Source organism: Chlamydotis macqueenii, chromosome 14 (genome assembly GCF_036417535.1).
Source record: "Chlamydotis macqueenii isolate bChlMac1 chromosome 14, bChlMac1.mat, whole genome shotgun sequence".
NCBI classification, from domain to species: domain Eukaryota; kingdom Metazoa; phylum Chordata; class Aves; order Otidiformes; family Otididae; genus Chlamydotis; species Chlamydotis macqueenii.
The window spans coordinates 9,743,407-9,770,867 of NC_141569.1; the positions used below are offsets into that span (position 1 = coordinate 9,743,407).

The 27,461-nt window shown below is 52.6% G+C and overlaps 1 protein-coding gene across 1 annotated transcript in view; it reads left to right on the forward strand.

Moving 5' to 3' along the window:
• Positions 1-26,567, forward strand: part of SH3PXD2B (SH3 and PX domains 2B) — a 74,184-nt gene extending 47,617 nt beyond the window's left edge. Inside the window, exons 5-13 of the mRNA XM_086759136.1 lie at positions 389-480; positions 10,456-10,481; positions 16,844-16,978; positions 18,490-18,594; positions 20,641-20,758; positions 22,032-22,258; positions 22,825-22,874; positions 23,347-23,472; positions 24,318-26,567. Of these exons, the coding sequence (XP_086615262.1) occupies positions 389-480; positions 10,456-10,481; positions 16,844-16,978; positions 18,490-18,594; positions 20,641-20,758; positions 22,032-22,258; positions 22,825-22,874; positions 23,347-23,472; positions 24,318-25,814 (2,376 nt within the window). The 3' untranslated portion in view covers positions 25,815-26,567. The remainder of the gene's footprint in view (positions 1-388; positions 481-10,455; positions 10,482-16,843; positions 16,979-18,489; positions 18,595-20,640; positions 20,759-22,031; positions 22,259-22,824; positions 22,875-23,346; positions 23,473-24,317) is intronic.
• The last annotated feature ends 894 nt before the right edge of the window (positions 26,568-27,461 follow it).

Below are 27,461 nucleotides of genomic sequence, written 5' to 3' on the forward strand. Positions count from 1 at the left end.
CAGCTGAGAAACTGAGCCCTACTGTGGCCGGGAGGCTGGATGCTGGGACGGATGTCCCCGTAGCTCTTACCCTGCAAGGGCACATCCCAAAGGCTAGAGCCGGGCTAAGCAGGGCCCAGGCAGTCTCTGCTTGTTCTCCTTTAGTCTTCAGTTGCAGCGATGGTGGTATGGTGGGTGTAACTGAGGGCTGCCTGGGTCTTGCTCCACTCTGGTGTGTGTTTGCAGTAGCTCTCCCCAGCCTGGCTCTGTGCTCCTGTGTGCCAGGAACCACACGGATGCCGAGCCCAGTGCCATGACCCAGTCCGCTGCATTCTGAGGGCCTGTCCTCACCCGGTTCCTTGCTCAGTCTTGATGCTTCCCAGCACCACTGTTTCTGTTTCATCTGTAGGCTCTGATCCAGCTGCCTCCCTACATCTCCCAGTGCGAGGAGGTTCTCCAGTTCTTTGAGACACGGCCCGACGACTTGACGCCCCCCAAAGAGTAAGTTGGTTGGGTAGTTGCTGCAATTGGGGCGGTGATGAAACACAAACTGCCTTGAACTTGCTTGTATCCATAAGAGTCTGACATTCATCAACGGTTCCTGCCGTGAGTCACAGATCTGGGATTCGGAGGTTTTCTTGGAGGGGGAACGAGGGCTGTGCAGCTCGAGGTGGACAGCTCTGCCCGCTCAGCCTATTCCTGGCGTAGTCTTCTCCAGTGGGGAAACGGAAGCACTTCTCTGGGACCCCATGAGGTGTTGGTTTCCTCCTGAGCCACTTTTTGCTCACAAATGCTGTTTTCAGAAACATGGTCAGTCTGAAAAGCCTCATTTCACATGGTTGCTAATGACCTCTGCCTTGTTTGAATGGCTCTTTCCCTCAGCCATGTCCATGAGCCCCATCTGTAACAACACTCCGGAGTCTTTCCATGCAAAACAAGGAACGTTTGCAAGGAATCTCGCGTGCCTTACGCAACTCTGTGTGGTTATAAGTCTTGTGACTATGAGCTACTTTGGCCAGGAGCCACCCATCTCATACTAATCACAAGCAGCATAAATCTGACCAGCTGCCTCCATCTCCTGCTATGCTGCTCTCTCTTTTTATGTTGCATGTGACACGATGCACAGCTCTACCAAAGGTTGAGCAATGGAGGAGGCTTGATTAATTGTGAGAGGAAAGGCAGTAAATTGATTTGACATCATTCTGTATTGGAAGGGTGTGGAGGTAGATAAACGGATTTTGTTTTTCTCCTCTGAGCAGCAACACTGAGCATTTCGGGTCTCTAGCTAAGTATTAGCGATCTATATATTCTCTCATGGCTTTTGATTTTTTTTCATTCCCTCTCTTAATTCCCCCTTCCCTCCATTCCTGCTTTCCTCCTTTGGCTCTTGTCTCTATTTGCTTGGCCTGTCATCATTCCTCCTGCAGCTCTCAGTCAGTTGATGAGATTGGTCTGAGGTCCCTGGAGCCCATTAACTAATTGCTTGCTGTCGGCTGGCGCGCTCATCCGTCCTGCCCAGCTCTTGCTCACCACTTAACCTGCCACCCCGCTGGTCATCCCTCAGCGGAGGCGGCAGCTCAGGGGCAAGCAAGAAACACAAGGAAAAGACGAGCTTGCAAGGACATCGGGTGGGGGTTTATGAAGGTGGTTAAGAGCCCCTGGGGCTGTTTTGGGATGTAGGGAACTTCCTGTGCATGAGTCTTGGAGCCCTGCATGAGATGGTGGCAAGGTGTGTTGCAAATGGAGTCGCTTATCGAATATGCCTGCAGCAGTCACACGTCGTGGATTGAAGGGCAGCTTCAGGCTTGCGCCCAGTTCCCTCACCTTTGTTTTGTGTGGTAGACTGAGATGGGAATCAGGGAAGGTGGGGGCTGTGGCCAGAACAAGGAGCACATTCAGATGTGGAGACCTTGGGTGCTGAGCGTCAGCCCCAGAGCAGTGGAGCTCTGATGTTGGAAGCTGTAGCTCCTGGCCATCTGGCCAGTGATCACTGCCACATCTCTCGTCATCTCGCTGGTTCGGGTCCAACAGACAAGGGGAGCAGAGGTGCCAGCCTGAAGTCCAGTCCCAAGCACATGCTTGTGTTGTAGGGTCCGTCCTCAGGCACATCCCGCAATGTTCTGTGGGACTGCTGAGCAGCTCCCAGGTGCAAAACTGCACTCACTGCGACACCGCCATTGCGGTGCTGACTGGGCGAGCGGGTGATGCACCACTGAATCAAGCAGTGGGTCATGCTCCATCCCGGTGCCTGTTCCTCTCCGGGGAGGAGAGGTGAGCTTACAGCACACAGAAAGACTTAGCAGGTGACTCTTGTCCATTTTCCTCCAGCAGAAAAATGCTACAGCATCTCAAGGACGTCTCTGTTGTGTTTCCTATCCCAGCCTGAATGCCAGAGGGGTATTTATTAGCTACGATTCCAAACTCTAATTAATAAAAGTCCTTGACTCTCTCCTCTGGAGAGATTGGTGGGAGCCCTTTGCCGAGCCCCGAGTGCTGGCAGGCCGCCAGCGTACCAATAACGAGATGAGAGCTGTGATAGACGGCTGGGCTGGATCAGACGCGATGGCATGTCTGGGGTTTGGCCGGATGTCATCATTCATCCAGCAGATAAATACTTTTCTCCGGGAATTTGAAAGGGAGCCAGGCCGTGAATGGAGTGAAAAAACCAAAAAGGCAACTTTTTATGCTGGGTGGCTGAAAGGTGAGAATGAGGGAGGGAAAAAGGACTGGTCAGTGTGCTCGGTGCCAAGCCAAGCAGCCGCTTGCATGGCACCATGGCCAGGACCCTTCCTGCTCCCGGTCGCTCGCCTCGGCTTCCCCAGCTGACACCTCAGGTCGCAGCATGCCCGTGGGAGGGGTGGCTGGTGGCAGAGAAGGGGACGTGCCTTTGGGTGCTGTTGGATGCAACCTCTGCTTGACTTTTTTCTGGGGCACGGGTAGAGGATCCACTTAACTCGCATCACCGAAAACATGAAACCACTTTCCAGGGCCACAGTTGGTTGCAGTCTGTGGAGCTCTGAGTTTAACTGCAAAGGATGAATTTAGTCCTTGGATCTGGCAGTGTTTGGGAATGGAAAGAGGAGGCTGGACAGCCCATGCGTCTATCTCTGGGCCCCTGTGGTGTCTGCTTCCCGCAGTGCTGGAGCTCTTCCTGGGCTGAGCCAGGGCTTTCCTTCTGCTTTCCTGCAGTGCAGCTGCCTTCAGTGCCCCTTTGCTGGTGTTGGGACCACCAACAAAAACAGGTTGCTGCTGGCTACCAAGCCTGCAACCCGAGTTCCTCAGCCCTTCTCCATCTCTCACTTGCTCTGCAAGCGCCAGCCCTGCCACTGGCATGTGCAGAGGGAGAGCAAGTGGATGAGGACTGAGTGGAGAGGGAAAGAGTCAAGTGCTGACTTTGTGCGTCCTTTTCCCCCCATCATTTCCAGTTGGGCAGTAGATCATAGCTGAAAGTGGAGCTGAGACTCTACTCTGCAGCAGTTGGGGGGTGGAAGAGGGAGGTGAAGTCCTTCCTCCATCCCCTCTGCACACACCCGCCAACTTTCCAGCATCCTTCTGCCCAGAGGGACCACTTCAAACAGGAGAGCAGACTGAGGTTGTGGTGTTTCCACTGGCAGTGGCGATCGGTGGCTTTCGTGATGTGGATCCCTGTCCAGTAAGCTCTGGACTGAGATAACTCAACTGTTTCCACCTTGCAGAGCTGCCAGTGGTGGGTCAGAGTGGGGCTGTAATCCAGAGGGATTGGTTAAATTTGGGAAGAGGTGACTCCGCAGAGCAGTGGTGGGGGTTGGAGGGAGAAGAGAAGTTATTATGGAAGAAGAAATTATCCAGAAAGTTAGCAATCTGTGGGGATGTAGGATTTTTCTCCTTGGTGTTGGATGGAAGCCCTATGAAAACCATAGTTTCATAGAAGATAAATCATCAGATTCCAGCTCCCTGCCTATCTCAGCAGGTCTGACCAGCCGCAAGATGCTCGGCTGTTGAGGTGGGAAGTTGCTATGTGCACCCCCCTTACCTCCCATCCACCATCCACCCTTTTTCAATTTAAAGCTGTTTTTAGCCACAACAGAGCGTTTCTGGAATAAGGCTGGGGAAGTCTGACCGGCTGGGCACAAAGCCACTGCTGAGTCAAGGCATTCAGCTGCTAACTCCCCTCGCCAGCTGAATTTCAGCTCTGCGACATGCAGGAGCCCAGGTTAACTCTGTAGTGCAGCAAGATCCTAAGTGGTTATTTAATAATTGCCTACGGCGTACAAGCGGGGCAGGGCCATGCTGGGGAAGGAGCCGTCATCGTGTCGCTCCCCAGGGCTGCAGAGCTGCTGTCCTCTGTACGGGAGGTACCCCGGCCGTGAGAAGCCTCTTTCAATAAGAGCATGTTTCATTGTCTTCTTTTTGGTAGCTGAGCATCCCATCATATATAAGATACTTAAAGCTGTTGGTTTGAACCTTTTAGCTTATGAACCTGATCTTTTTTTTTTTTTCCATTGACACCTTTAGAGCAAATTTATTATCTCTTAACATGCTTAAAAGATGTCGTTGAGCACCCCTCCTCGCTCCCTCTGGGAGCTACGGCTTCACAGTTTGAAAGCTACTGGCTTGAGGAGGTCCTGATCTCTTTAAACAGTGTAAATTCTTCTTTTCTGAAGTATCTTCATCCTTATGTGCTGGGTCTGTCAGTTCAGCAGGTCTCCTGCAAAGGAGGCCCCAGGCCAGTGGGTGTAGCAGCGCCAGCTCCATGTGTGCTGCTGGGGGTGACCCCGCTCTCCCCTCTCCTGTGGAGGCTCAGCGCGGGATTGCGGTGGGCAGCAGTCTCAGCATCGACACTCTCTGAAGGCTTGTTGAGGGCTCCTGATCTCTACAAGAGCAGATGACAGAGGAGGTGGAGCCCCTGTCTCAGCAAGGCTGCGGCGCCTGGGATTACATCTGTGCCCGTCCTGTCTTTGGTGACCCCAGCTGGGGGTTTGGCTGGTGAACTTCAGCTGCTGCTCCTCCCTGCTTGCTGCAGTTGCTTGGCTTTCCCAGCTGCTACCATCCAAATAGGTGTACTGGGAGCAGCGCTTTCTGCCTCCTGGGTGGGCCTGGGGTGGTGGGAACCAGAGAAACCCACGTCTGACTTGCCTGGTCTGCAGATGGATGAGAAGCCTCTTCCTGCCGCCGCTAAGCAAACATCCTCCAGGAAAGGCATTGTGCACATAGCTTTGGCTGCTCCTTCCCGGCTGAGCTGATCTTCAAAGCTTTTAGGGTGAAGCGAGAGCAGATGGCTTTCCCTGCCGTCTCAGCCAGCAGCATTGCTGCAGGAGGGTGCTCTGCTGCAGAAGATGGCCTCTGGGGCTTGGTCCTCTCCTGGCAGGAAGGCGGCCCAGGCCGGCGAGGGCGTGTTACTCTGTCCTTGGTCTGCTAACGCAGCAGTGGGTCCCTGCTCCAGCTTCCCAGCACAACTGCGTCTTGATGGCTGCAGCTTCTGCTGCCATAGCTCATGGCTATACACCCCAGAGACACTGAAGTCAGAGAGGCAGCCCTGAGGAACTACATTCCAGTGATGTCTTCCAGCTCTGGCACTGAGCTGTATGCAGGCACGAAGCCTCCCTGAGGATTTTGGTCCGAGGTACTGGTCTGTGCTGCCGGGAATCGTGCGCAGCACTCAGGACCAGGATCTCCCTCCATGGTGACATTTGCCACCACACAGCAGAAGCTGGAGAAATTTCTTTGCATTCTCAGCAAAAGTGTCGCTGCAGTTTCCATACCCTTAGCAGAGGGGCTCCTTCTCCCAACTTACTGGAAAATGGCTCCTTTTCTCCTCTCTCCACAAGCCTGGCATGCCTCAGCTCTTTGTTGCCTCTGGGGCACCAGCAAAATGTCCCTGTCACTTTGGCTGCAGCATTGCAGCTCCTCTGGGCAAACACACCCCAGGAAAACTCCACTTGCAGCAGGTCTGCTGATGGCAGCCAAAGCCTGACACAGCTTTAAAAGATTATTTTCCTCCTTCCTTTATGCTCACATCCCCAGCTCACTTTCCGTCTATTTCTCCCAAACCGCCTTTGGCTAAAAGGAGAGGACTTGGGGGTATTTCATGGGCGGTTCAGCTCTGCTGCTGTGGATGTTTTCTTTGCTGGTGTGGAGGACCAAGTGCAGAGAGAGCAACCCTGCTCCTCCCTGCCGCGTGCCGCCATCAGCAGGACAAGGGGGATGGCAGGATGCAGGTCCTGTGTTTGGGCTGAATTCCAGCTCTGCTGAATCAGCAAAGGGCCCTGAGGGCTGGGGGCTGCCTGTGCCATCCAGGCTGGAAGATGCACAATAATGAGCTGGGACCTGACCAGATGAGGAAAGCGTCTGCTGTTAATGAGGTTATGCCTGCAGCAACTTCAGCTGCCCATCGTTATTCTGTTAGTGCCAAAGCCCTGGTGATGTGCAGTTAGGTGGGGGTGGCACTGGCCGTCACGGTAATGGATTGCTTCCTGCACGCAGACTGACAGGGACTCCAGGCAGGCACCAGCACATATAAATCAGAGAAGGGAAAACTGGGCTAAAATGAGAATCAGCCCTGATGGGATCTGACCGTGCCAGCTTGCCTCCCATATGGGCTGTCTGAAAGGTCCTGCTGAGGGCCATGGTGCTGGCAGCCGTCCGCAGGTGAAAGATTTGTGTTTGGTTCAAAGTGCCAGAAGAGGATGCTGGGCAGAAGCATGTTTCCATCATTGCAACAGGGAGCAAAGCTGCTCCTTTCCCTTGTTTCCATAAATTAGGATAGCCAGCTCTTAGCTGGTATCTTCCAGAAGCAAGTCTCTTCTCTTCCTGCTTGCCCATAGCTTTTTGTCTGCTTACCTTTTCTCATAGCGGGACTGTGCCAGGAGCAAGAGTTTTCCTTGTCACCCTTGCATGGTGTTTTGGGGGTAATAGGGGCATGAAGCTGTGGGCCAGGTGGCAGAGGATTTCTTAGAAACAGGGGAGGCTCAGGTCTCTGCTCCAAGATGGAGCAGCTGTCCCACCTAGGAAGCCGTTCTAGGAGCTTTTGCTAGTAAACTGTAAATCCCTGAGTTGATGGATGTTGGTTTGGATAAGAACACTTGCTGGCCTGTGGCTTTTGAGCTGCGTCCCGCTATCCAGACAAATTACAGCTTGTATAATGAATTGTTTGTTTTGCAGTTCTCCTGGTGCCTACGTGCAGATTCACCAGGAGCTCGGGATAGATCTCAGCTCCAAAATAGTGGTCTCCCTCACTCTCGGCTGATAATTGTCTTTCCTAGGTGGCAGCAGACAGAAATATCAGAGGGGTTGAATTCACCCTGCAAAAATACGCTTTGTGTCAGTGCAAGCTCCTTGCATGGACAGAATACTGGATTTTCTGTGCTAACAGGGCAGCTTTCTGAGCCCGGAGGTTCGGCTTGGCCAGGTCTCCAGTGGTTAAATGCAGGAGTAGCACTGGCACTGCAGCGTGGGGGGACAGGGGCTCCATTCAGTGCTCTGTGGAGCATTTGCTGAACATCAGTTCTCCCAGACAAGAGCTCTGTTGTACCCCAGTTCTTAGTCTCTCTCACCTGCATAAACTTTGCTAACATCTCCAAGTTTGCTGAATACCTGCAAGATGAACGACCTCCTGATAGCTATTTTTGATGACATTACTGTATTACAGAGGGGTTTTATTTACAGGAGCTAGATTTTTTTTTTTTCTGCGGGATATGTTTTCTTGGAATGGTGACCTCAGATCGGTCTCATCTTGCATGTTGATTGTGGCTCCTATGTGGTGAGCTTTGCAGCAGCTGGGGTTGTCTTCCTTGTGTTGGTGCCCCACTGTCCCTCTCCTGCTCCGTGAGCTGGCTGTGGTCAGGGCTGTGTTCTTGAAGGACGCTGAGCTAAGCCCACTGCACCCTGAGCCTGTCTTGCTTGCTCAGTGCTTTGAGACTCCAGTACATGGGAACCCTTGCCTTCAGTGTTCCTGACAAGGAGCTGAGAGAGTCCTGGGAAGCAGCTGGAGAACTGGTCCTGGGTTTTACCAGCTGGGGAGCATTGTAGGGCTGCTTGGTCGCACACAGACATAGCTGTTCTGTGCCTGCCTGGTTCATCTGCTCAGCCTGGCTCTTGCGGGGGTGAGAGATAAATGAGTTTCCCAGTGGAAGGCAGAGTGGCTTTTCCTTCTTCTCTTCTTCTGGAGCCATCAGTTACCAGAAAGCTGTGCATGCAGGCCCTGCTGCATGCCTTTCTCTGGCCCATGGGGAGCAGAAGAGAAGAAGATGCTGCCAGGAGTTTATTGCTGTTTCCTGTCTTGTCCCCTCTGAGGTGGTGGGCTGGGGCTGCTGGTCTTCAGACCTGCAGCTGTTTGTATCCATGCCAGGAACAACCCAGCAGCAAAGTGAAATTGCAGCTCCTTCCTTGCCCCCTCACTCAGACAGAGCAGCCGGTGAAAGGAAACAGGGGGATGAGTTACAGTAATAGGTTTAGCAGATGGCAGAGGAAAAACAGCAGTTATTTCCATTAGTGCCCTCCTGTCAGCATGAGGGTGCCATGCCCACCTGCTGATCTCCAGCCTGCTCATCTAGCCTTGCTTCCCCTCCCTTCCCTGCCGTACCACTAAGCTGGGGCAAATTTAATGGGGCTTGTTGATAAACTCTGATTTAGCTCTGCAGTGCGATCTCTGTTGAGAAATGCTTTTGTGATGCTCTGTCCAGTGGATTCTTCCATTGGTCTCTGCACTGGGGATGTGGTACCCAGATCTTTGTACATCTCTGTGGTCTCTGAACTTAACAGATATTCCCCAGTTTGTAGACAATAATGTCCCATTTGTTTCTAGTCCATCTTTGTGCATTCCATTTAATTTTATTGATAGCTCTCTGGATGATTACCAGAGGTTTAAGGTGCAAAGGGAAGGGGGGACTGGGAGGATAAAGCACGGCAAGCAGAACACATTGCCAGGATGGGTGGGCAGCTTTTGAAGGCAGTCAAGTCCCTGCATCACCCCATCGCTCCAGGAGAATACAATATCTGCAGTAATTATGGTCTGAAAATGCAGATAAGCTTGAAAGAGAACAAAGCATAGCCCAGCTCTGGCTGGATTTATTGCTGAGCATGGAGGGATTTCTCTGCTTCGCCTGAAAAGAAAGGGAAGGGAGGGAGGGAGGAAGAGGGAGAGGTGGTTTGCCAGTGGATTTGGTAAGCAGATGAAGGGGTTCCTGGGGTCCTTCTGGGCTGGTCCAGCCACCTTTCCAAGCAGCGGTCAGGCAGCTCAAAGCCTCAGGAGGGTCTCCTTACCACCAGGTGAATGTTCTCCTCCTTGGAAGCTCCAGTGCCTGTTCTATGCTTGTTACTCTTTCTGGAAGTAACAATGATCAATGGTGTCTCCTGGTACCAGAACATTTCATCTTGGCTAGATGATCTCGATCTGTCGCGCGTGTGAGTCTGAGGAGCAGGGAAAGCAGTCTCCTCCGTAACTGAACAGGGAGCAGGTTACCATCACCCCACACTACAGCAGTATTTCAAGGCTACAGCAGTGAATGATGTGAAAGTGTTGAGAGCCCTTTTCTAGCAACACGGACTGCTGTGGTTGGGCAGGGGACCGGGCTGCTGCATTTGTTTGGGTTTCAGGCTGGTTGGGTGTCTTGATTTGTTACCCATGGTTTTTTTGAGGCTTTTCTGAGCCCTTGTTTTCTCTTTGGTGTTTGTTTTTTAATCATGAAATGCCCCAAATGTCATTGTGCCTGTAGAGGGTTGTGCGTCTGCCCTGGGTTTGAGGCTGTTCAGCAACCATGTTTCTTGGCAACATTCAAATAAGAGAAGAGACACAGAACCTGTGGTTTCTAACCCATCTCATCGGCCAGTGCTGGCCATAGCGAGAGGACTTGGGCTGAAGTTACCTCATTGCCTTCTCAGAACCGCTAATAGCTCCTGCTTGCTCTGTCCTGGAGGCACTTTTTCTGCTGCACAGCCCTGGTTTTCATCTTCTCTACAACACTTTGGTGACTTGTTCTGTTTTGGGGTATAGATGCTTGCTCTCTGCCCAGCCGCTCCCATCCTTGTCCCTGAGAGAAGTACAGGATGTGGAGGAACTTCAGCATTTCCCTCTTTGTCTGTCTTCAAACTGGTGCCTGCTTCTGTGGGAGCTGTGGTCTGTGCTGGGAGCAGTTTTGGGGGTTTGAGCTTCCCCCGTTGTTGACTCTGCTGCCAGGTCATCCCAAACCACCCACCTCTGCCAAGTGGTGTGGTGGGAGTTGTGGCTGTCAGACCAAGCCACCAAGGAGGCCAGGCCAGCAAGCAAACCTTCACCCTGGGAAAGACAAAAGCATTAAATTACTAAATGAGGGGGGCAAGAGATGGGCTGCTTGCAAGGTGGGTGATGCCCCATGTCACCCACGGTGACACGAGCTGGTTGAGGGAGGTCAGCAGCCCCACTGGGGCTAGCCCCACTGTGCTTCCTGGGTGGGTTTGTCACTTGGCCAACAACCCAACTGTCCCCATCCCTCTGCTGACACTATTCTTTCTCTTTTTCAGGGAGCCCATTGGAAAGAAGAGGTCTGGTAAGGACTCCTTTCCTCTCTGCCAGTTCCACCAGTTCCTCCTTTTGCCCACAGCCTTGGTCCTCCTGGAGTGGGGCGAGGGGTCTGGCCCCATGGCAGGCCATCTCCTGTCTGTGCTCCCTCATGGGGCTCCCCAACACAGCGTGCCCCCTCCATCTACCCGGCGTTTTGCTGCAGACCAAGTCCGGCTCCCATGTCCCCTGCGCCTCCCGTGGTGCTCCCAAAGGTGGGACAGACACCTGCAGCTCTCCATGCTGCGCTGGCCTCCCTGTTCACTCGTTAATCAAGTTGTTGCTGCCGTTGCTGCCGCCCCCGAGTTCATTTCCCTCCCCTCCTCATGCCTTGTCTCCCGTCGTTTTGTTCCTCCATCAGGGTTTATCCAGAGAACGGCCTCTTTCCTGCAGAGAGGTAGTAACAGCCACTCGCTACCTGGCCCTTGCTCTTGCTTTGCCTTTCGCCGGGGGGACACCTGCTCAGGCTGAGTGGGCAAGACCCTTGCAAGAAGCTGTCACATCCCCCATAGCTTTCTGTGGTGGCTGGTGGACACGGGGCAGTAGTGGAGAGGAGGTACGGCGGGCTGGGGACTGGCGCTTGGCTGGCGGTACAGCTCCACATGCGGGGGCTGTGTCGCAGGTCTTGGGTGAAGGGCAGGGCTTGCTCTGCAGCCAGGAGGATGGGGATGAAAAATTTCCCAACTTGAGAAGGGTCTGAGCTGCGTGGTGGTCAGCGTGAGGTTGAAAGTCTCCTGATGCAGCAGTATGTTCTGCTTTGCGATTGCACCAGCTGGGACCTTTTGGGTGGGCAGTTGGGTCTGGGATGCTCTACCCCTGCTGCTCAAGAGAGTGGAACATCTCTGAAAGACCCCCCAGTTGGTGTGTTTTAGCCTTATCTGGGCTTCGCAGAAAGAGAAGGAGAGAAGAGGGGAAGAGCCTTCAGTCTGTGGAGTAGGGAGGGCTTCTTTCAGCTGCTGGAGCAACAGAAGGTATAAAAATAGCGTGAGGGTCTTTGGGAAGGAAGGTCTGAGTCTCAGCTGGATGGAGATTCTGCTGAAATAAATTGTGGAAAAATTTTTGACCTGAGAGTTGGCACTGCCATAAGCTGCGTAAGCAAATTCAGTTGTAGATAAGCGGGTTCATCTCAGAGAAGAGAGAAAAGGTACAGGGGAAACTCAAAGACTTAATACCACTTTCCTTTCTTTTCTACTGGATCTCAGGGCATCCCTCCCTCAAGAACTGATGGTGTCCCAGCCTCTTACTTGAGACTAGTTGTAGAATGCACATGAAAAGCTCAGATGTCTGCTTGAACAGTGGCTCCTGGCTTTGCTCTTTTCTAATTGGCAGGTCATAACTGGGTGCTCTCCTGATTGACTAGCATGGGTTTACCTGTATCGTTAAAACCTTCAGACAACGTTTTCTTCTCATACTCTGACTCCTGCAAGGTGTGTCTGTCAAAGCTGGACCTTGAGATGGTCTTTTTATAGCTCTCATGAGTCATTTGCAAGCAGAGGCTGTGGGTTTTGTACTGTGTTTCTTGTGCTGAAGTGGTGGGTCTCCAACTAGCTTTGGAGGCAGAGAGAAGTCTCTGGCTGTAGGAGGGGGCAAAACAGGCTGCAATTTTTTTCCTTCTCCTCTCTTTTGATAAAACAGAGGTAAAATAAATATGCGGTCGTCTCCCTCGTCTTGAAAACGTCTCTTGTGTGCTGGCTCAGCAGGAATATTTGGTGAGTGAGGGAAAGGTGGTGTGTTTCCCTGTGAGATCAGTGTGCTTTTAGGTCACTTTGAACCCAGTCCACTTATGTTAGGCAAGAGAAAAGAAGACCTCTCTAGGGTTGAGGAGAAGAGGAAGAAAATTTCTTCTGCGTAATTCAGTTCTTTGAGGGCAGAATTCAATTTAAGGATGCTGGCTGCTAGAGCTTTTCTCCTCTTTGTGTACACAGCTTCGTTCTGCCTTCCCGCTGCAGATTTATGGGCAGTTTCACTCTGCCATCCTGTTGGCATAGTGGTTTTATACGTGACACAGGGATGTTGCTGAGAAAATGCTCTTTAGGATGGTCCTAGCTTGGCACCGTTGAGGGGGAGGGAACAGGGAGAGTCTGAGTACCATCCAAGCCAGAGCCTGCCCTGGCAGGGCAGGATGTGACGTTTTGCCCATGGCACCTGCCATATGTGCGGTAGCCATCGGGGAAAGACGTTTGCACGCAGTAAGGTTGCAAAGGGCCAGTGCCTTGTGCCAGATGTGTTCAGAGCCTCCTCTCACTATCCTGCATTTTCTGGCAGCAGAAGCAGAGTTTGATGCTGTTGCTGTCACCCTGAATCCTCTTCTACCTTGTGGAAGTCACTGTCAGTTCATCAATTCCTCAAGCCAGGCCTGTATAACAAATATACAGCAAGGCACAAAAAAAAGGCTCTTTCAATAGGGGATCTCCCTGAGGAGGGGCAATCAATAGCTGCTAACAGACAAAAATAATCAGAATTGTTTCCCAATTACTTATTTCTCCCAGCGTTGCCAGAGAGCTGGGGGTGAGCCGCTCTTCAGGAGAGCGTTGGAGAGAGCTGCCGGCCCTGTTTTGAAATGGGATTTAAGGAAATGCTGAGATGCGAAGTGAGTTAAAGTGCTGCCTGCCCTCAGCTTCCATGGTGATCAAGAGACACAAGTGACATTTGCTGTTCCAAGTGAGCATTGGAAATAAAATCAGCTTCCTCTGCTGAGATTTTTAACCAGTATCTGTAGTCCCACATGTCTGCAAGCCTTAGGCATGGGCCCAGGCTCCACACGGCCTGCAGCTTGGAGAGGGGTGGATTATTCCCCAGACTGGGACTCTGAAGACTGACTTGGCCACAGATTGAGGTACATCTAAAAAGCATCATCGTATCAGTCCCCAAGACTGTTCTGAGCTTTTTTATTCACTCCTCCCACAGTTCAACAGAAAGCACAGATGGAGAGTCATGGGTTTGTTGCAGCACTGACTTAGAGCAGGGGAAGCTGAAACTGTCTTCAGAGTTTATATTTGGGTGAAGCTGCCCAGGGAGGCTGGGAGAGCGCTCCAGTATCCCCCTGCCAGTTTTATTTTAGATGCTTTTTTGTGTGGCCACATCCCTTTTGCTGTGCTAGCTAATGTGTCTGCAATGGCATAGAGACCCCAAACCACAGTTTTCACTCTAATGAGGGACAATGAAAACACAGCTCTCGTATGCGACAGCAGCCATAGCAGGACCTTTCTAAAACTCCACTGGTGGATGGTATTTCCATGTGATTATTTTCCAGTTCTGGAAAAGTCCCTGGAAAGATGAGATGGCTTGTAAAGAGCAGAGTGCAACATCTGGTGCCTGTTTCACGTGAGAGCAGGGAGAAGCTCGCTTTTGCAGTACTGATCTTCACAAACTCATCAGGTCTAGGAGAGGAGGGGCTGACCTGAGAGCAGAGGGTCTGACTGGCTCAGAGGACCAGGAGGGTCTTTATTCAAAGTACGACATTTTAGGAAGCTGCAGTAGGTAAGGGCTAGAGTGTACAGCAAGGGCTGGCTTCACAAACGAGTACCTGTTCCCTCTCTTATATTTCAGTCCTGCAAAGACACCATTGCTATTTTTAAGAGACTAAGTCTGCCCATAAACAGGATGTTTTGTTGTAACTTGAGTGTATTTTTGTGGTTGAGGACGATTATGCCAGGTGAAGATGCTCCTGAAATTAACTCCTACTTCTTCCTCCAAGCTCAGTTTACCACTTCTTGTTGCTGGTTTAATAGGTACATTGGAGGATCCAGAATTGCCTGCTGAAAACTACAAATAGCCTCAGAGCAATGGGTGTAATTACAGCAAGGGAGGCAGGAAGGAGAGTACTTCTCTCTTCCTGTTGCTGTTACTCCTCTCTCAGGGGCTGGGTAGAGCCTCTGATCAATTTAAGAACAGACCTTTAATTGAGCTAGTAGAACAGATAGTCCTAGCATCCACCGTTCACTTTAGAGGGCTATTTTAACTTCTGTCTGGTGCCCCACCCCTGGGTTTTGGCATGGAGGAAGCCTTCATTAGTGGTAACGGATCCTCTGCGCTTGGCCAGCTCACCTGGAGCTCTGCAAAGTCCTGTTTATAGCAGAATAACATGGACAATTTGCCTTCTCTTCCTTTAAATAAGACTGTCCTGAAGATACATTGTTCATTTAAGTATTTGTTGTGGTCTTCCTCAGAACCGATTTGAGAGGTTGTGACCTTGGGCATGGGAGAACATCTCTGTGGGGGAGCAGAGCATCCTAGGACTGCTGAAGACCTGCTAGACCTTCTCCATCTCTATTCATCTCTCTTGTTCTGCTTTTTGCAGGATTGTGCCCTGCAATAAGTTCCCCCATAGGAAAGATTCTGTCAGGCTGAGACCTCTCACGTGATGGGGCAGTCGTTGCAGCGCAGGTGCACTTGCCCATAGAAACTTCTTCCTGATACATAGCCTGAATTTGTCTTTGCTGTGTTTTGGCTTTGTATCCCAAGGGGCCATCACTCTCTATGTCATGTCTTTCCCTCAGCCTTCAGAGACTGGGAGGTAGTTGTCCCATGTATCTGCCGTGCCATAGCAGAATGAGGGCTGGGCCAGATGTGTTTTCTGCCTCTGAACCCAGAACTTGAGGCTTCCTGCTCAGAGTAGAGGCACAGCCCCTGTAAATTCGACTTAACACCCACGATCAGGTGTGTGATTCTTCTGTATCGCTCGTGCTATAATAATTAACACGATCCTATTTCCAAAGCACTTAGCAAATACTAATTAATTCTTACGGCACCTTGGGAAAACGGAGTAATATAATGGTGTCCTCATCTGACAGGGTGCAAAAACGCAAAGTTGGGTTGGAGAAGCCGGGGCTCGGGGTGGAGGGGAGCTGTGGGCAGGAGTTTCTGCCACGTTTTTGCTTCTCGGAGCTGTATGGAGGCAGCTGGGGTAAGCGCTGCTGGTGCTCTGGATCACCAAACACCCCGCGGCTGCTTTAGTGGGAGGCTGAGCCCACCCTGCTCGGTGGGGCCGAACCCACCGAGCCCTGTGCACGCAGTGCCTGCTCCCGTGGGCCTGCAGAGCGGACAGACACGAGTGGGAACCGCTGTTGGGGTGCTACCACAGCAAGCAACGCCACGGGAGGGGGGTGCACCCCTACCCGAGCCCTCTCCCAAACGCTGTGCTCGCGGGCGAGGAGCCGGCCGCGGTCCCGGGGGGCGGAGGGGCGCGGCGGCCCGCCCGGCTGTCCCCCGCCCCGCCCCGCTGTCCCCCGCCCCGCCCCGCTGTCCCCTGCCTTGTCCCGCAGTGCCGCCTGCAGCCGGCCCGGGCTCCGCGCCGCCGCGCCCGCCCCACGCGTGTCGGGCACCGTTCTGGGCCAGGGAAAGCGTCGCTCCCGGGGAATCCTGGCCCTTTCTCCTCCTTGGGGTGGTTTGGTTTCTTGTGGGTTGTTGTTTTTTTTTTTTCCTTTTCTGACACGAGGTTGGGATCTCCAGCAGGAGGAGCAGCAGAAGGAGCTGAGCAGAGTTAGCGGAGCAAATAGCAGAGTGGAGCAAACAGCAAACCGTGCTGGCGAGTTCGTGGACTCATAGAACAGTTTGAGTGGGAAGGGACCTTTAAAGCCCATCCAGTCCAACCCCCCTGCATGGAGCAGGGACATCTCCAGGTTGCTCAGAGCCCTGTCCAACCTGGCCCTGAATGTTTCCAGGGATGGGGCATCTACCACCTCTCTGAGCAACCTGGGCCAGTGTTTCATCACCTTCATTGTAAAAACATTTTTCCTTATGTCCAGTCTGAATCTACCTCCTTCTATTTTAAAACCCTTACCCCTGGTCCTATCACAACAGGCCCTGCTGAAGAGTTTCTCCCCATCTTTCCTGTCAGCTCCCTTTAGGTACTGCTGTGAGAAGGTGATTAAAATACCTAAGGGCAATGATGGCAGGAGGATGCTGCTCTGTCCTACAAACATCCCTCTGCCTGGGTGTCCACGCTCTTTAGCCAGGACCAGCAAATCTTACTGCAGTTGTGCGTATTGGGTTGGGGTCTGTGCTGATGCCAGTTACAGGAGACTGCCCTGAGCCCCCCTCGGCCTCTGACAGCAGGGACCAGGCTGCTGCGCGCATCCATGGCGGTGGCGGGGTTGCTTGGAAGGCTCTGTCTGTGAGCAGGAAGGTGGGTAGCAAGTGAAAGTTCTCACCTGGCTGTACCCATCTCACCTGGCTGCTGGTTTGGTCTCTCTTCTCCCCACTCTGCCCAAGTTTCTGGCTCACGTCTCTCACGCTGGGGTCCCCAGGGTGTCCTGAAGCTGCTTGCAGGTGCTCGGGAGCGGTGGCCCACGCTCTCAGGAGCTGGTGCTGACCCCAGCACACGGGTTGGTTCTTGTCCCCCCTGTGCAGGAGCTGACTCTGCGTCGGTCGACCCCTTGGTGCTGGAGCAGTATGTCGTGGTGGCGGACTACCAGAAGCAGGAGAGCTCCGAGATCAGCTTGTGTGTGGGCCAGTTGGTGGATATCATTGAGAAGAACGAATCAGGTACAGAGAGTTTGGCTTGGCAGAGGGCTTCGGGTCTGCTCTGCATGGCAGAGCAGGGGTAGGAATAGCAATTCTGTATTGTCAGCGTTTTCCTAATAGGACCTTAAGCAAAACAGCCTCCAGGCACCTCACAGGGGTGTCCTTGGATGGTCAGTTGAGGTGGAATGTGGAGGAAGCAGCTTCAGTCTGCAAGGCTGTCTGTATGAGTGTGGACAAGACTTCGGGGCTGTCTCTGAAGGAAGGGTCTGACTACCCGTGTGCTAAGCGCCAGGCGCCGTCCATCTTTTACAGTCTCTATTGCTTCTTTGTGCTGGAAAACTTGGCCAGTGGGTCCTGAGGACAAAAGCCATTCCTGGAGTTGGCAGGCTTGTTTTATTGACAGCGGGGGACACTCTCGTGGTGCCCATGAAAGCCCCCATTGTGCATTCGCAATTCCTGCCTCCGAACACAACGGAGCCGCCGGCCGTGGAGCAGGGGCAGGCAGCCGAGCCGTTCGCTTGCTTCAAAATTTACACATGCCCTTAACCTCTGCAAAGGGATGAAGTCACGTCATGGGCCCAGCTTCTGGAGTCTGTTGAGCAGGGGAATTTATTCCCTGAAGTTTAACAGAAGTTGCTTAGAGGGATTTAAAGATAAATTGTGAAAATAGATTTTAAAATTCTGGAAACCCGGTCCCCAGAGGATTGGTTGCACCAGCAGCTATGTTTGAGAATGGAAAAAATAAAAGCAGCCCTGAAGCAAGTGAAACCTATTAGCACAGCCAATTCAAAAGATATGGTAAATAACTTATTTATCAAATGTCAGCCCTGATTTTCCCTTCCGTGCAGGTAACTGCTGATTCCCTCCCTCACAATCTAGTTGTCTTTCTAAATGACTCACTGGTGACATTCTGAGGATAATGCTCAATCTTTTTGTTTTTTTCCCTTAAGGACACAAATAGCTTGTGCTTTTAATAACTGAGGAGCACAGGTTTATTTTGATTAGACACCCAGGGTGGCCCAGAATTGCTTGTGGCCGCTGTGGAGCTGGCTAGGTTTCCACTGGGAGAGCTCATGTTTTAATCCTGCATTTGCTCTTAGCTTTCAAAATGTGCTGCTTCCACAAATGTAAAGAAGGCGAGAGCGCAGCAGGAATCAGCTATTGATTTGCAGACGGTGTATTCATCTGTGCTAATTGGCCTGGACTTGCTGACCCACACTGAGGGAAAATGAACCATGATATGGAAAAAAAAAAAAAAAAAAAAAAAAGCAAATGTGATGGCTGGAGCCATTCGGTTCTCAGAGTCTCTCCCATTTTTCGTGGGGAGGGAAGCGTACATTTAGATAGCATTCAGCTGTGATTCTCCTGTGCTGGTGCCTGTGCTCCGTTTCAGATAGCGCTTGGCTCTGTTGCTTTGGGGTCACCCCAGCCTCCCGTGTAGGCAGCAAGGAGGGGACAATGCCTCCCAGGCTCGTGGTTTGAAGGGAGGTGGTGGGAGCCCTTGGCTGAGCTGCCTCCTGTTCTCTTCTCAGGCTGGTGGTTCGTGAGCACGTCGGAGGAGCAAGGCTGGGTGCCGGCAACCTGCCTGGAGGCCCAGGATGGTGTGCAGGATGAGTTCTCAATGCAGCCCGATGAAGGTAGGAAGCTACTGGAAACATCTGCCCCAGCTTCTTCGTGCTGAACCGCACTGAGCTGGCAGCAAAAGCCCAGGAAAGGACAAACCCACACATGCTGTTCAGCCATGTCTGCCCATTAACGGTCCTGCCTGCCCAGCCCTTGGCTCCAGTGCCATAGCAGGGCTAGGGCAGCTGGATGCTGGCAGTGTGACTGCTGGCCTTTCTGCTCCCTCACAGAGGGGCTGAAGTTGCCACCTCCAAGGAACACCCAGTTCTGCCATCCCAAATCCTCCTTTAGGCCCCAGGGAGCTTTTACCTGCACTGGAGGAGGAGCAGAGCTCAAGTCCTAGGACAATTCCCTTGTCTTCTGAACTCATGCAGAACAAAGAGCATGCATGAGCTCACGTAATGAGAACAGCAATCTTTGCTTAGAGCAAATCCGAAATGCCCCTGGAGAATGCATCCTCCCGTTGACCATTGTATGCTCAGAGCAGTGCTGTAGCTGGCTCAGCCTCTTCCTTGGGGAGCTGGAGGTGGGAGGGGAGGCTCAGACCAGGTAAGGCCCTCAAAGGGCTCCAGGCGAGTACAATCTCTGTGCCGCTCTCTGGTGTCAGCCCTGTCTCCTCTTGGACCTGAAGTGCCACCTCCTTATGTCCTCTCTTGTCCTTCTCCTGCTTCCCCAACATGCTGTACCCAGTCCCGTGGAGATACTGGTCTCTGCCCAGGCACGTTGGCCGCCGTCGGACTCTTGGGGACTTATACACCAGTGGATGGGGTCGAGGTGGACTTCATAGAGACTTGTTCAGCTGCCCGTGTTTTGTGCTTGGAGCCTTGTTGTCTGCATGTTTGTTTGCTTTGCATGTGATGAACCCTGCTTGTGTCAGTCCTCAATGTATGCCATACGTCATACGTGCTCCTCAGTCATTAGGCTCACTCATGTCCACCTCTCTTTCCTCTATCAGCTATTCCTTCTAACTTTTTGAGATTTATTTTGTGTACAGAGGCTGGAGTTTCTGCTTTCCCCCAGCACATGTATGCAAACTTCTTGCATCTGCTGCTTTAGCTCCTGTAAGGGTAACTCCTCTGAATGATCGCCCTGGGGTTGGAGGCTCTTCTCTCAGGAGAAGAGACAGCTTGGTTTTGCTGGATGTGACAGGATATTTTTCTGCTTTGACTCATTTGCATTAAGAGGGTGGGAAATCAGGCCCTTCGAGGGTTGTGCTTCTCCAAGAAGACAAAGCCAGGAAAGATGCACGATGGGGATATATGAATGTCCAGAGGTGTGGGTTTTGGAGGCAGACTCTTCCCAAAGTGGCCTTCACCCTATTGTGACACTGCTTAAGCACAGGCGATTGCTTTTCTGGGTTTCTTCCAGAGAGGGCAGGACAAGGTGAGGGAGAGGGGTGGGTGGATGGACGTGTTTGTCTGATATGTTGTCCATCTGGCTGTTGGGATGTTTCCCCTTCCTCTTGGAGGGAAGAGCATCCCTATCCCTGCTTACCATTGTTTGGTCTAGTGGACAGGACATCAGGCTCTTCTCCGGGCTCGCCATGTGGCTTTGACCAGTGTCTTGGGCGACCCAGCTGTTGAACAGGGAAGTAGACCTGCTGTTGTAGAGCTGTGCCTGAGGGCACGGCTGTGTGCTGGGGGGTTACTCCCTGATGTCTATGGGATTTCTTTCCCTCTATAGATGAAAGTTCTTCTTTAAAGGCTCTGAGAAAAATTTGAACTGAAATGGATGCATAGAAGGGCTTCTGTGAAGAGCAGGTGAAAGGAGAGATGTCATATGAAAGATAGTCTTTAGTCCTAAGGGAGAGGAGGTACTGTTTTAGGCAACCTCTCCTTGGACCAGATTAGCTCACCAAGGCTTACATTTCAAGATGGAGCTGGGTTTGTTTTGAAATACATTTCACTGGCATTTCTTTGATGAGTGGTTGTGTATCTCTGTGTGTTTGCACCTGTATTACAGCAGGAATGATCATTATATAAAGCACTCAACCATTGTCTGATTGAGTCCAGGTTTCCATGAAACAATATCTGTGTGAAACTGCGCTTTCTTTCCAACAGCGGAGAAGTACACCGTTATTTACCCGTACACCGCCAGAGACCAGGATGAAATGAACCTGGACAAAGGGGCTGTGGTGGAGGTGATCCAGAAGAACCTGGAGGGCTGGTGGAAAATCAGGTACCATCCCTGACACTGCAGCTGGGGCTGTGCAAAGCAGAGACCTGAAGCGCGTGGGATGTACAGTCCAAAGTCAAGTCTAGGGCGTCGGGAAAGACAGAGTACCACAACTCATTTCTCTCCATCCCTACGAGCTAAGGCTCATGTTCAGAGCTTCAGCCAAGCATAGCTGTGGTTAAACATCTTTAAAATGCCCCAATTTCCTGTGCTGGGAGGTGGGCTGCGTCACAGCGTCACATGCCCCAGCAGTGCAGAGGGAACCGGTGTGAGAGCGTTAGTGTTACGTCATGTGCTGCTGACAGGAAAACCAGCGAGTGTCCTGGAGGCAGGCTGGGTCCTCTGGCTGTGTTAGGAGGCTCCTGCGGAGAATGGCCGTTGTCCAGGCCAGGTCTGCTGTGTGCAGGGTGTGCTGAGGCCAAAGACTCCGGATTGTCCAGAGCTGATACTTGTTTTCTCTTGGAAGCTCATTTTCTCTTGTCTGTGGTCTAGCAAATGGCCAGACTTGAGCAGGGTGGGAGCACATGCTGCAATTTTCTTAACCTTACATTGAACCTCTGGTCTTGGCAGCAGCAAAGACCCAGAAAAAATGTCCGTTGACTTTTTAAGCAGAGGAGAGCTGCCACGAGAGCTCTAAAGGCAATTACAAGCTCGGTAGCCAGTGCCATTTGAGTGTAGTGGCTGCAGCCCAGCCAGCGGGGAGAGCCTCTGATGCTGGCGCGGGACCCTCCGGCATGGCAGGGACGCTCTGCGGATGTGGTTTCTCAATCAGATCGCGGGGCTGGTCTCTCTCCTAAACAGTGCAGATTTAGAGCAGGGAAGGGATCCAGGCTGCCGGCGCTCAGGCATGTGCTTTCTCCAAAGACCAGGTACATCAATCCTAGCAGCAGCACTCTGGTTTTCCGTTCTACTTCCCCTGCCAGTGCACTTCATTCATGAACTGGTGCCATTGCTGAGGTGAAAAGGAAATCGAGCTTTGCGCCGTTCCCAGCCCTTGGCCCGCTGGCTGCGGCCGGCTTGCACGGGAGCGTTAGTCATGGCTGGAGCTCTCCAGGAGCCCATGTGCCATGGAGCATGACACCAGGCAAGCTCATTTTGCCCAGATCATGCGGTGCCTTCAGTCAACCCGTGTCCTGAGCTGATCCTGTCTGGATCCAGGGGTGTCCGATGGCTCAGCACCACTCAAGCGCAGTCAGTTGCTCCTCTGGGAAGTGTTCACAGTCCCGGTGTAGCACAGGGGCTCTGCGCAGTGACACTGCCGTTGTTGTCACCGCAGGTACCAGGGCCAAGAAGGCTGGGCCCCCGCCTCCTACCTCAAAAAGGGAAATGGAGAGATGTTCTCGCAGAAGCCGGGGTCTGGCTCCTCTGCTCATTCGTGTGCCTTGGATCTGGATGGCATCTCCCGGCAGCAGGTTGTGACGAGCCGGGAGAAGGATGGACTCACTGGCCAAAGGGACGGGAGATTCGACTGTCGTCCCCTGCCCAATACTGACATCCGACGCAGTAAGTGGCCGGTCGGGAGGAGCCCAGTGGTGGCTGGGGTGTCAGCACAGCTTTTCCTGCGGCTTTTGGGCGATGTAATGGGATGTGAGGGAGGCAGAAAGCTTGCAGGCACTGTGAGCTCTGCTGCAAGGTCTGGAGGTGACATTTCACAGACAGATGGAGCACGAGCACAGTGCTGCCCAGGGACCTGCTGAGGATCAGCAGATGTGATCGTGATAACAGCCTCCCCCTCGCAGACTGGAGATCCTCCTCTCAGAAGCTGGGGCATTTTAACCCCTCTGCAGGCCAGGTCTTCTGGGTCAGACCTGCAATGAAAAAGCAATTTTATGTGGTGACCTCAGCTGCATTTCCTAGCAGCACTTGATGGTGTAAAGCTGATTCCTTTTCCAGTGGAATGCCCTCAAAACCTGAGTGACCCATGCCACTCTGGGTACCAGGCAGACAGTTTCCTCCTTTGGCTTCCTTGGTCCTTGCCTTTCTGTTTCCTCTTTCACTTGTCTTTTGTGAACACACATGTGACCAAAAGCCAGAAACACTCAACAGCGTCTGAAATTCTTCCTCCACAGAATCACCAAAGATGAGACAGAGACCCCCTCCTCGCCGAGATCTCACCATAGTAAGTGCCAGCTGATGTAGGAGAGCAGCAACGGCAAAGGGAGTCAGAGAGGAGCACTGAAAGGAGCTCTGGTCACTGGTTATTTTTTGCCTGGGGTCTTGCCCCTGTACCATGGGCTGGAGTATGCATACCACCTCCAAGCTGTCTTAAGACTCTTCTCTTTACGTGTGGTCTTTAAATTAACTTTTGGCCAGTCTGTCCCACAAGGCTGGGTTGCCAATGGAAGGCTGCAAACTGGCTCCCTCCCTGTGGGGAGGGTAACTGCTGTCAGTGACAGCTCTGGCACTGAGAAGTTTTCTGCTCAGCCTAGAAATGGTTTGCTGGTTTGTGTTGGTGAGGATGCTGCATGGGCAGAACTGATCTCCCTGGCCTGGCCATGCTTGCTTGTGTCTCTGCAGGCTGGTGGTCTGTGTGGATGTTGCGTTGCACCTTCTGTAGAAACGCTGATGGGTTCTCTTTTTTTTTGTCATAGCCACGTGGTTTGAACCTTCCTAAACCTCCTGTCCCTCCTCAAGTTGAAGAGGAATATTACACCATCGCTGACTTCCAGACTACCATCCCTGACGGCATCAGCTTCCAGGCAGGAATGAAAGTAGAGGTGAGACTGTCATCTTCCCTTCTCAAGTATTCACGTCAGTGCAGTGCTTCCGACTCCCATTGCCCTGTGACCTGTTTCAGGCAGGAGCTCCCTTTCCAGGCAGGGAAGATCTGCTCACCACAGCATTCTGGGTGGAAACCAGGCATGGTGGTGCATGTGCTTGCCTCTGTGGACTGTTAGCATCCCAGGGCTCTCTTAGAGCGTGAGAGAAATCTGTATGAGCTCATGAGACTTTGGAGTCCCTGATGCTTTTAGTGGCTTCCTGTCCCCTGAATGTATTGTCTGAGCTAGTGGAAATTAAAACTGCATCACAAATTGGGGTAGAGATGGTGTTTTGTTCTTATTTTGGCCAGGTATAAAGTTAAAAGCCCTTCCAGAACTGCTTTCCTAGTATACCCACTTTTGCTGGCAGAATCCCTCTTGCAGATGTGATTTTGCTTTTTGAAATGTAAGCTGTGCCTCTCCGAGAGGACTTTTCCATGATGGCTTCTCCAGTCAGCTCCTCCCAGGCTCCACCCCCGCTCCTGGAGCAAGCAGGGCCAGCTGGTGCGGTTCAGTGCAGGGTTGCTGCCAGTTGGTTGTGCCAACAGTGGTGTGCAGCGGCCACTGCTAGCACCCAGCATCCCATGGCACGCAGACCTCCTTCCCTGGCAGAGGTAGAGGTCATTAGCCGGTTCCCCTCCTGTTAGGACACCAGTCCTGTGATTACATGGGTTTTGGTTACCAGGACAGGGAGGCACCGACGCCATATACCACCCTGACATCATTTCAGAGACACCCAGCATCCCCTCTTGTGCAGAGAGGGCTCCTGCATGGATGTCTGAGGTTTCCTTTCCCCTCAACAGGTTATTGAGAAGAACCTGAGCGGCTGGTGGTACATTCAGATTGAGGAGAAGGAAGGCTGGGCCCCCGCCACGTTCATCGATAAGTACAAGAAAACCAGCAACGCATCCAGACCAAATTTCCTGGCTCCGCTACCCAACGAGATGGCCCAGCTCCGGCTCGGAGACACCGCGGCCGACAGCAGCGCCGGCGAGGAAGTGACGGGACCATGCCGTCCTCTGCCGGAGGCTCCTCCTAACGGTACAGACTGTGGTGGTAAGTGGGCCAAAGACTGGAAAGGGAAGGAGGCTCCCGAGAGTGGGGACCTAGCCTTTGCCGGTGGCTATGAGGAGATCTCGGACCGTGACACAGAGGAGAAACCCAGCCTGCCACCGAGGAAGGAGTCCATCATTAAATCGGAAGGCGAGTTGCTGGAGAGGCAGAGGCCTCCCCCTAAGCCCCCGGGTATGATTTTGCCCATGATCCCACCCAAGCAGTCGGCAGCCCCGAAGGACAGCAAGAAGCCCGAGCTGAAACCGGAGAAGGGAAAACTCTTCCAGCTGAAAAATGAAATGGGACTGGAATGTGGACACAAGGTGTCAGCCAAGGAGGTGAAGAAGCCAAACCTCCGACCCATTGTCAAGCCAACCAAGCCAAAAGCTGAGCCCGTAGAGGACAAGCCTGAGCCCATCACCCAGAATCCGTTCTTGAAGTCAAGACCTCAGATCAGGCCAAAACCCCCTGCAGCCGCCCGGACTGACCCACCTCCAGCTGATGATAAACTGGACATTTGCAGCCTGCGGAGCAAACTTAGACCTGCAAAGTGCCCAGAGAAACCCTCCGAGCAGGACACTGCTGCTGGTGAAAGCTCCTTCAGTAACGCCGTGGGCTCTTCGGAGGCTTCTGGAAGGTTTCAGGAGCAACCAAGCATGGAGAGCAAACCCCTGCCCAAGCTGGACAGCCACACCACAAAAGAGGCACTGCCCAAATCTCCCCTGGGCCCAGCAAACACCCCGGGTGCCAGGGAGGCCCCGCCACAGCGCCCCGTTGTGCCACCCCGCAGACCACCTCCCCCGAAGAAAACAGGGGGTCCTGCCTCCGGCCCCACGGCAGAGCTCAGGGCCCCAGCACGGGAAGCGCCTGAAATCAAGTCATCCCCAGTGCCGGGGAGGCCCATGCTGGTTCCTCCGAAAGCCAAGCCATTCCTCTCTGCTTCCATCCAAGATGAAGCTAAAGCAAAGAGCAGCGCAAGCGCAAAGGTCATATCCAAGCCCGTGGAGAGAGGGGAAGCCAAGGAGAGGACCTCAGCCCCCATTTCCAGTCCAGACATCTCCAGGGAAGCTCTTTATGTGGCAGTGGCAGATTTTGAAGGCGATGAGGAGACCAACAGCTTTAAAGAAGGAACTTTGTTTGAAGTTCGCGAGAAGAACAGCAGCGGCTGGTGGTTTTGCAAGGTCCTGACTGGGGGGCCGTGCTGGGAGGGCTGGATCCCTTCCAATTACCTACGGAAGAAGCCATAGCTGCTCCTCTGCTTGCACAGCTGGAGGTTCCCTGGTCTCTCACCTGAGTATTTAATTAGCAGATTAATTTATAGTTTTCTGTGAGGATGGCTTTAAAAAAAAAAAGGTAATAATTGAGATCCCACGCATCCCAACTGGTGCCCAGTGGCAGCAGCATGGAGGAAGCAGCTCAGTCTCCCCTCCCCACCCATGTGCTCCCACCCACCCTCCTCCCCGCGTCCCTCTGGGCATTACGCTCCCGTGGCCGCGCTGGCAGCCCAGCCGTGCAGCCGGGGCTGCTCTGGCCAAGCTTCGTGACATACGATGGCTACAGTGGTTCTCTGTGCTGGGCAGATGGACCTTGATAGACATTTTTGTCACCTATACAAGGAAGTAAAAGAAATACGGCAGTAGCCAGTGAGAGAAGTGAAGCATGGAATGGTACCAACGAAGGAAATTTGGCCGCACAGAAGTATTTGCCTTTCCCTGGGGCTCAGGGTGACGATCAAATGTTGTAGGTCACGTTGCTTAGTCCAGATATGTAGCAGAGCCATAGGGAACATGGCAAAAAGGAGGAATCATTGCTGAGAATGGGGTCCCTGTAGCTCTGCATGCACGTGCAGGCACAGACATCGCGCTCTGGTTAAGGACTGTGCCTTGTTTCCCCCTCGCGTATGCCATGAGACCGTCCCTTGGTCCTATCCTGCTCTGCAACGACAAGTGTTAACTTCAACATCCTCCTGGTGGAAAAAAAAATACAGAAAAATACACACACACATATATAACAGGTCCTCTCTGTGCTGCTCCAAGATGCTATGCAGGCTTCTCCCTTCCAGTATTGCAACCAAACAACAAGAGGTGTTTTGCTTCGGTAGCTGAAGAATACTATGCAAGGCACAGAGGACCAAAATGACCCCAAAAGCCCTGGGAAGAGGATGCTTTGCTTTCCTTCCCACACAGACTGCCCTGCCTGTTGGACTAATAGGGGACCACTGGTTCCCGTGACCCACAGAGCTGCCCCGGGCTGGCGGGCAGCAGCCAGGAGGTGGGTCCTTCAGTAGGTGCTGATATTATCAAGTGCAATCCAGAATGTGGGAGTTCAGCTCCTCACCACAACCAGTTGCGAGGCGTGTCTGATGCTCAGGGGCTCCCTGCCGTGTTTGCCACCCCATCTGCCTGTCTTCCAGATGCTTTCATTTCATCCTGCGTGGTGGACTGTTTGGGGGGCTTCAGGTCAAGCAAAGCCTGGGGTTTTTCCGCGCTGACATTCCTGCCTGCCAAGCCTCACCTTGCCTGCAGTGTTGCTTAACCCAGCAGGAAGATGAGTGTGGATGAGCTGTCGTTGCCCAGTGCTGCTTTCTTCCCTGCTGTACTTGGCTGCTTGCAGATTCAGGGCCACGTTTCTCCCTCCAGAAGAGCTTTACACCCAGTGCTTCTGTGGGTTTCTGGTTGACCAAGCCACTTCGCCTTTTCTCGTCTAATTGCAAGTGTAAGCACTGCAGCTGCAGCTCCGCAGCCACATTGTTTTGCTGCTGAAAAAAATATCAGAGTTTTCTCTCTAATTTGAGGCTGGCAGAATGGAAGGAGTGTTCTCCACTCCTCCAAGTGCTCGCTTCCTTCTCTGTCCCGTATTTTCTACCCTGAAAACGTGGAGTTGAAGATATCTCT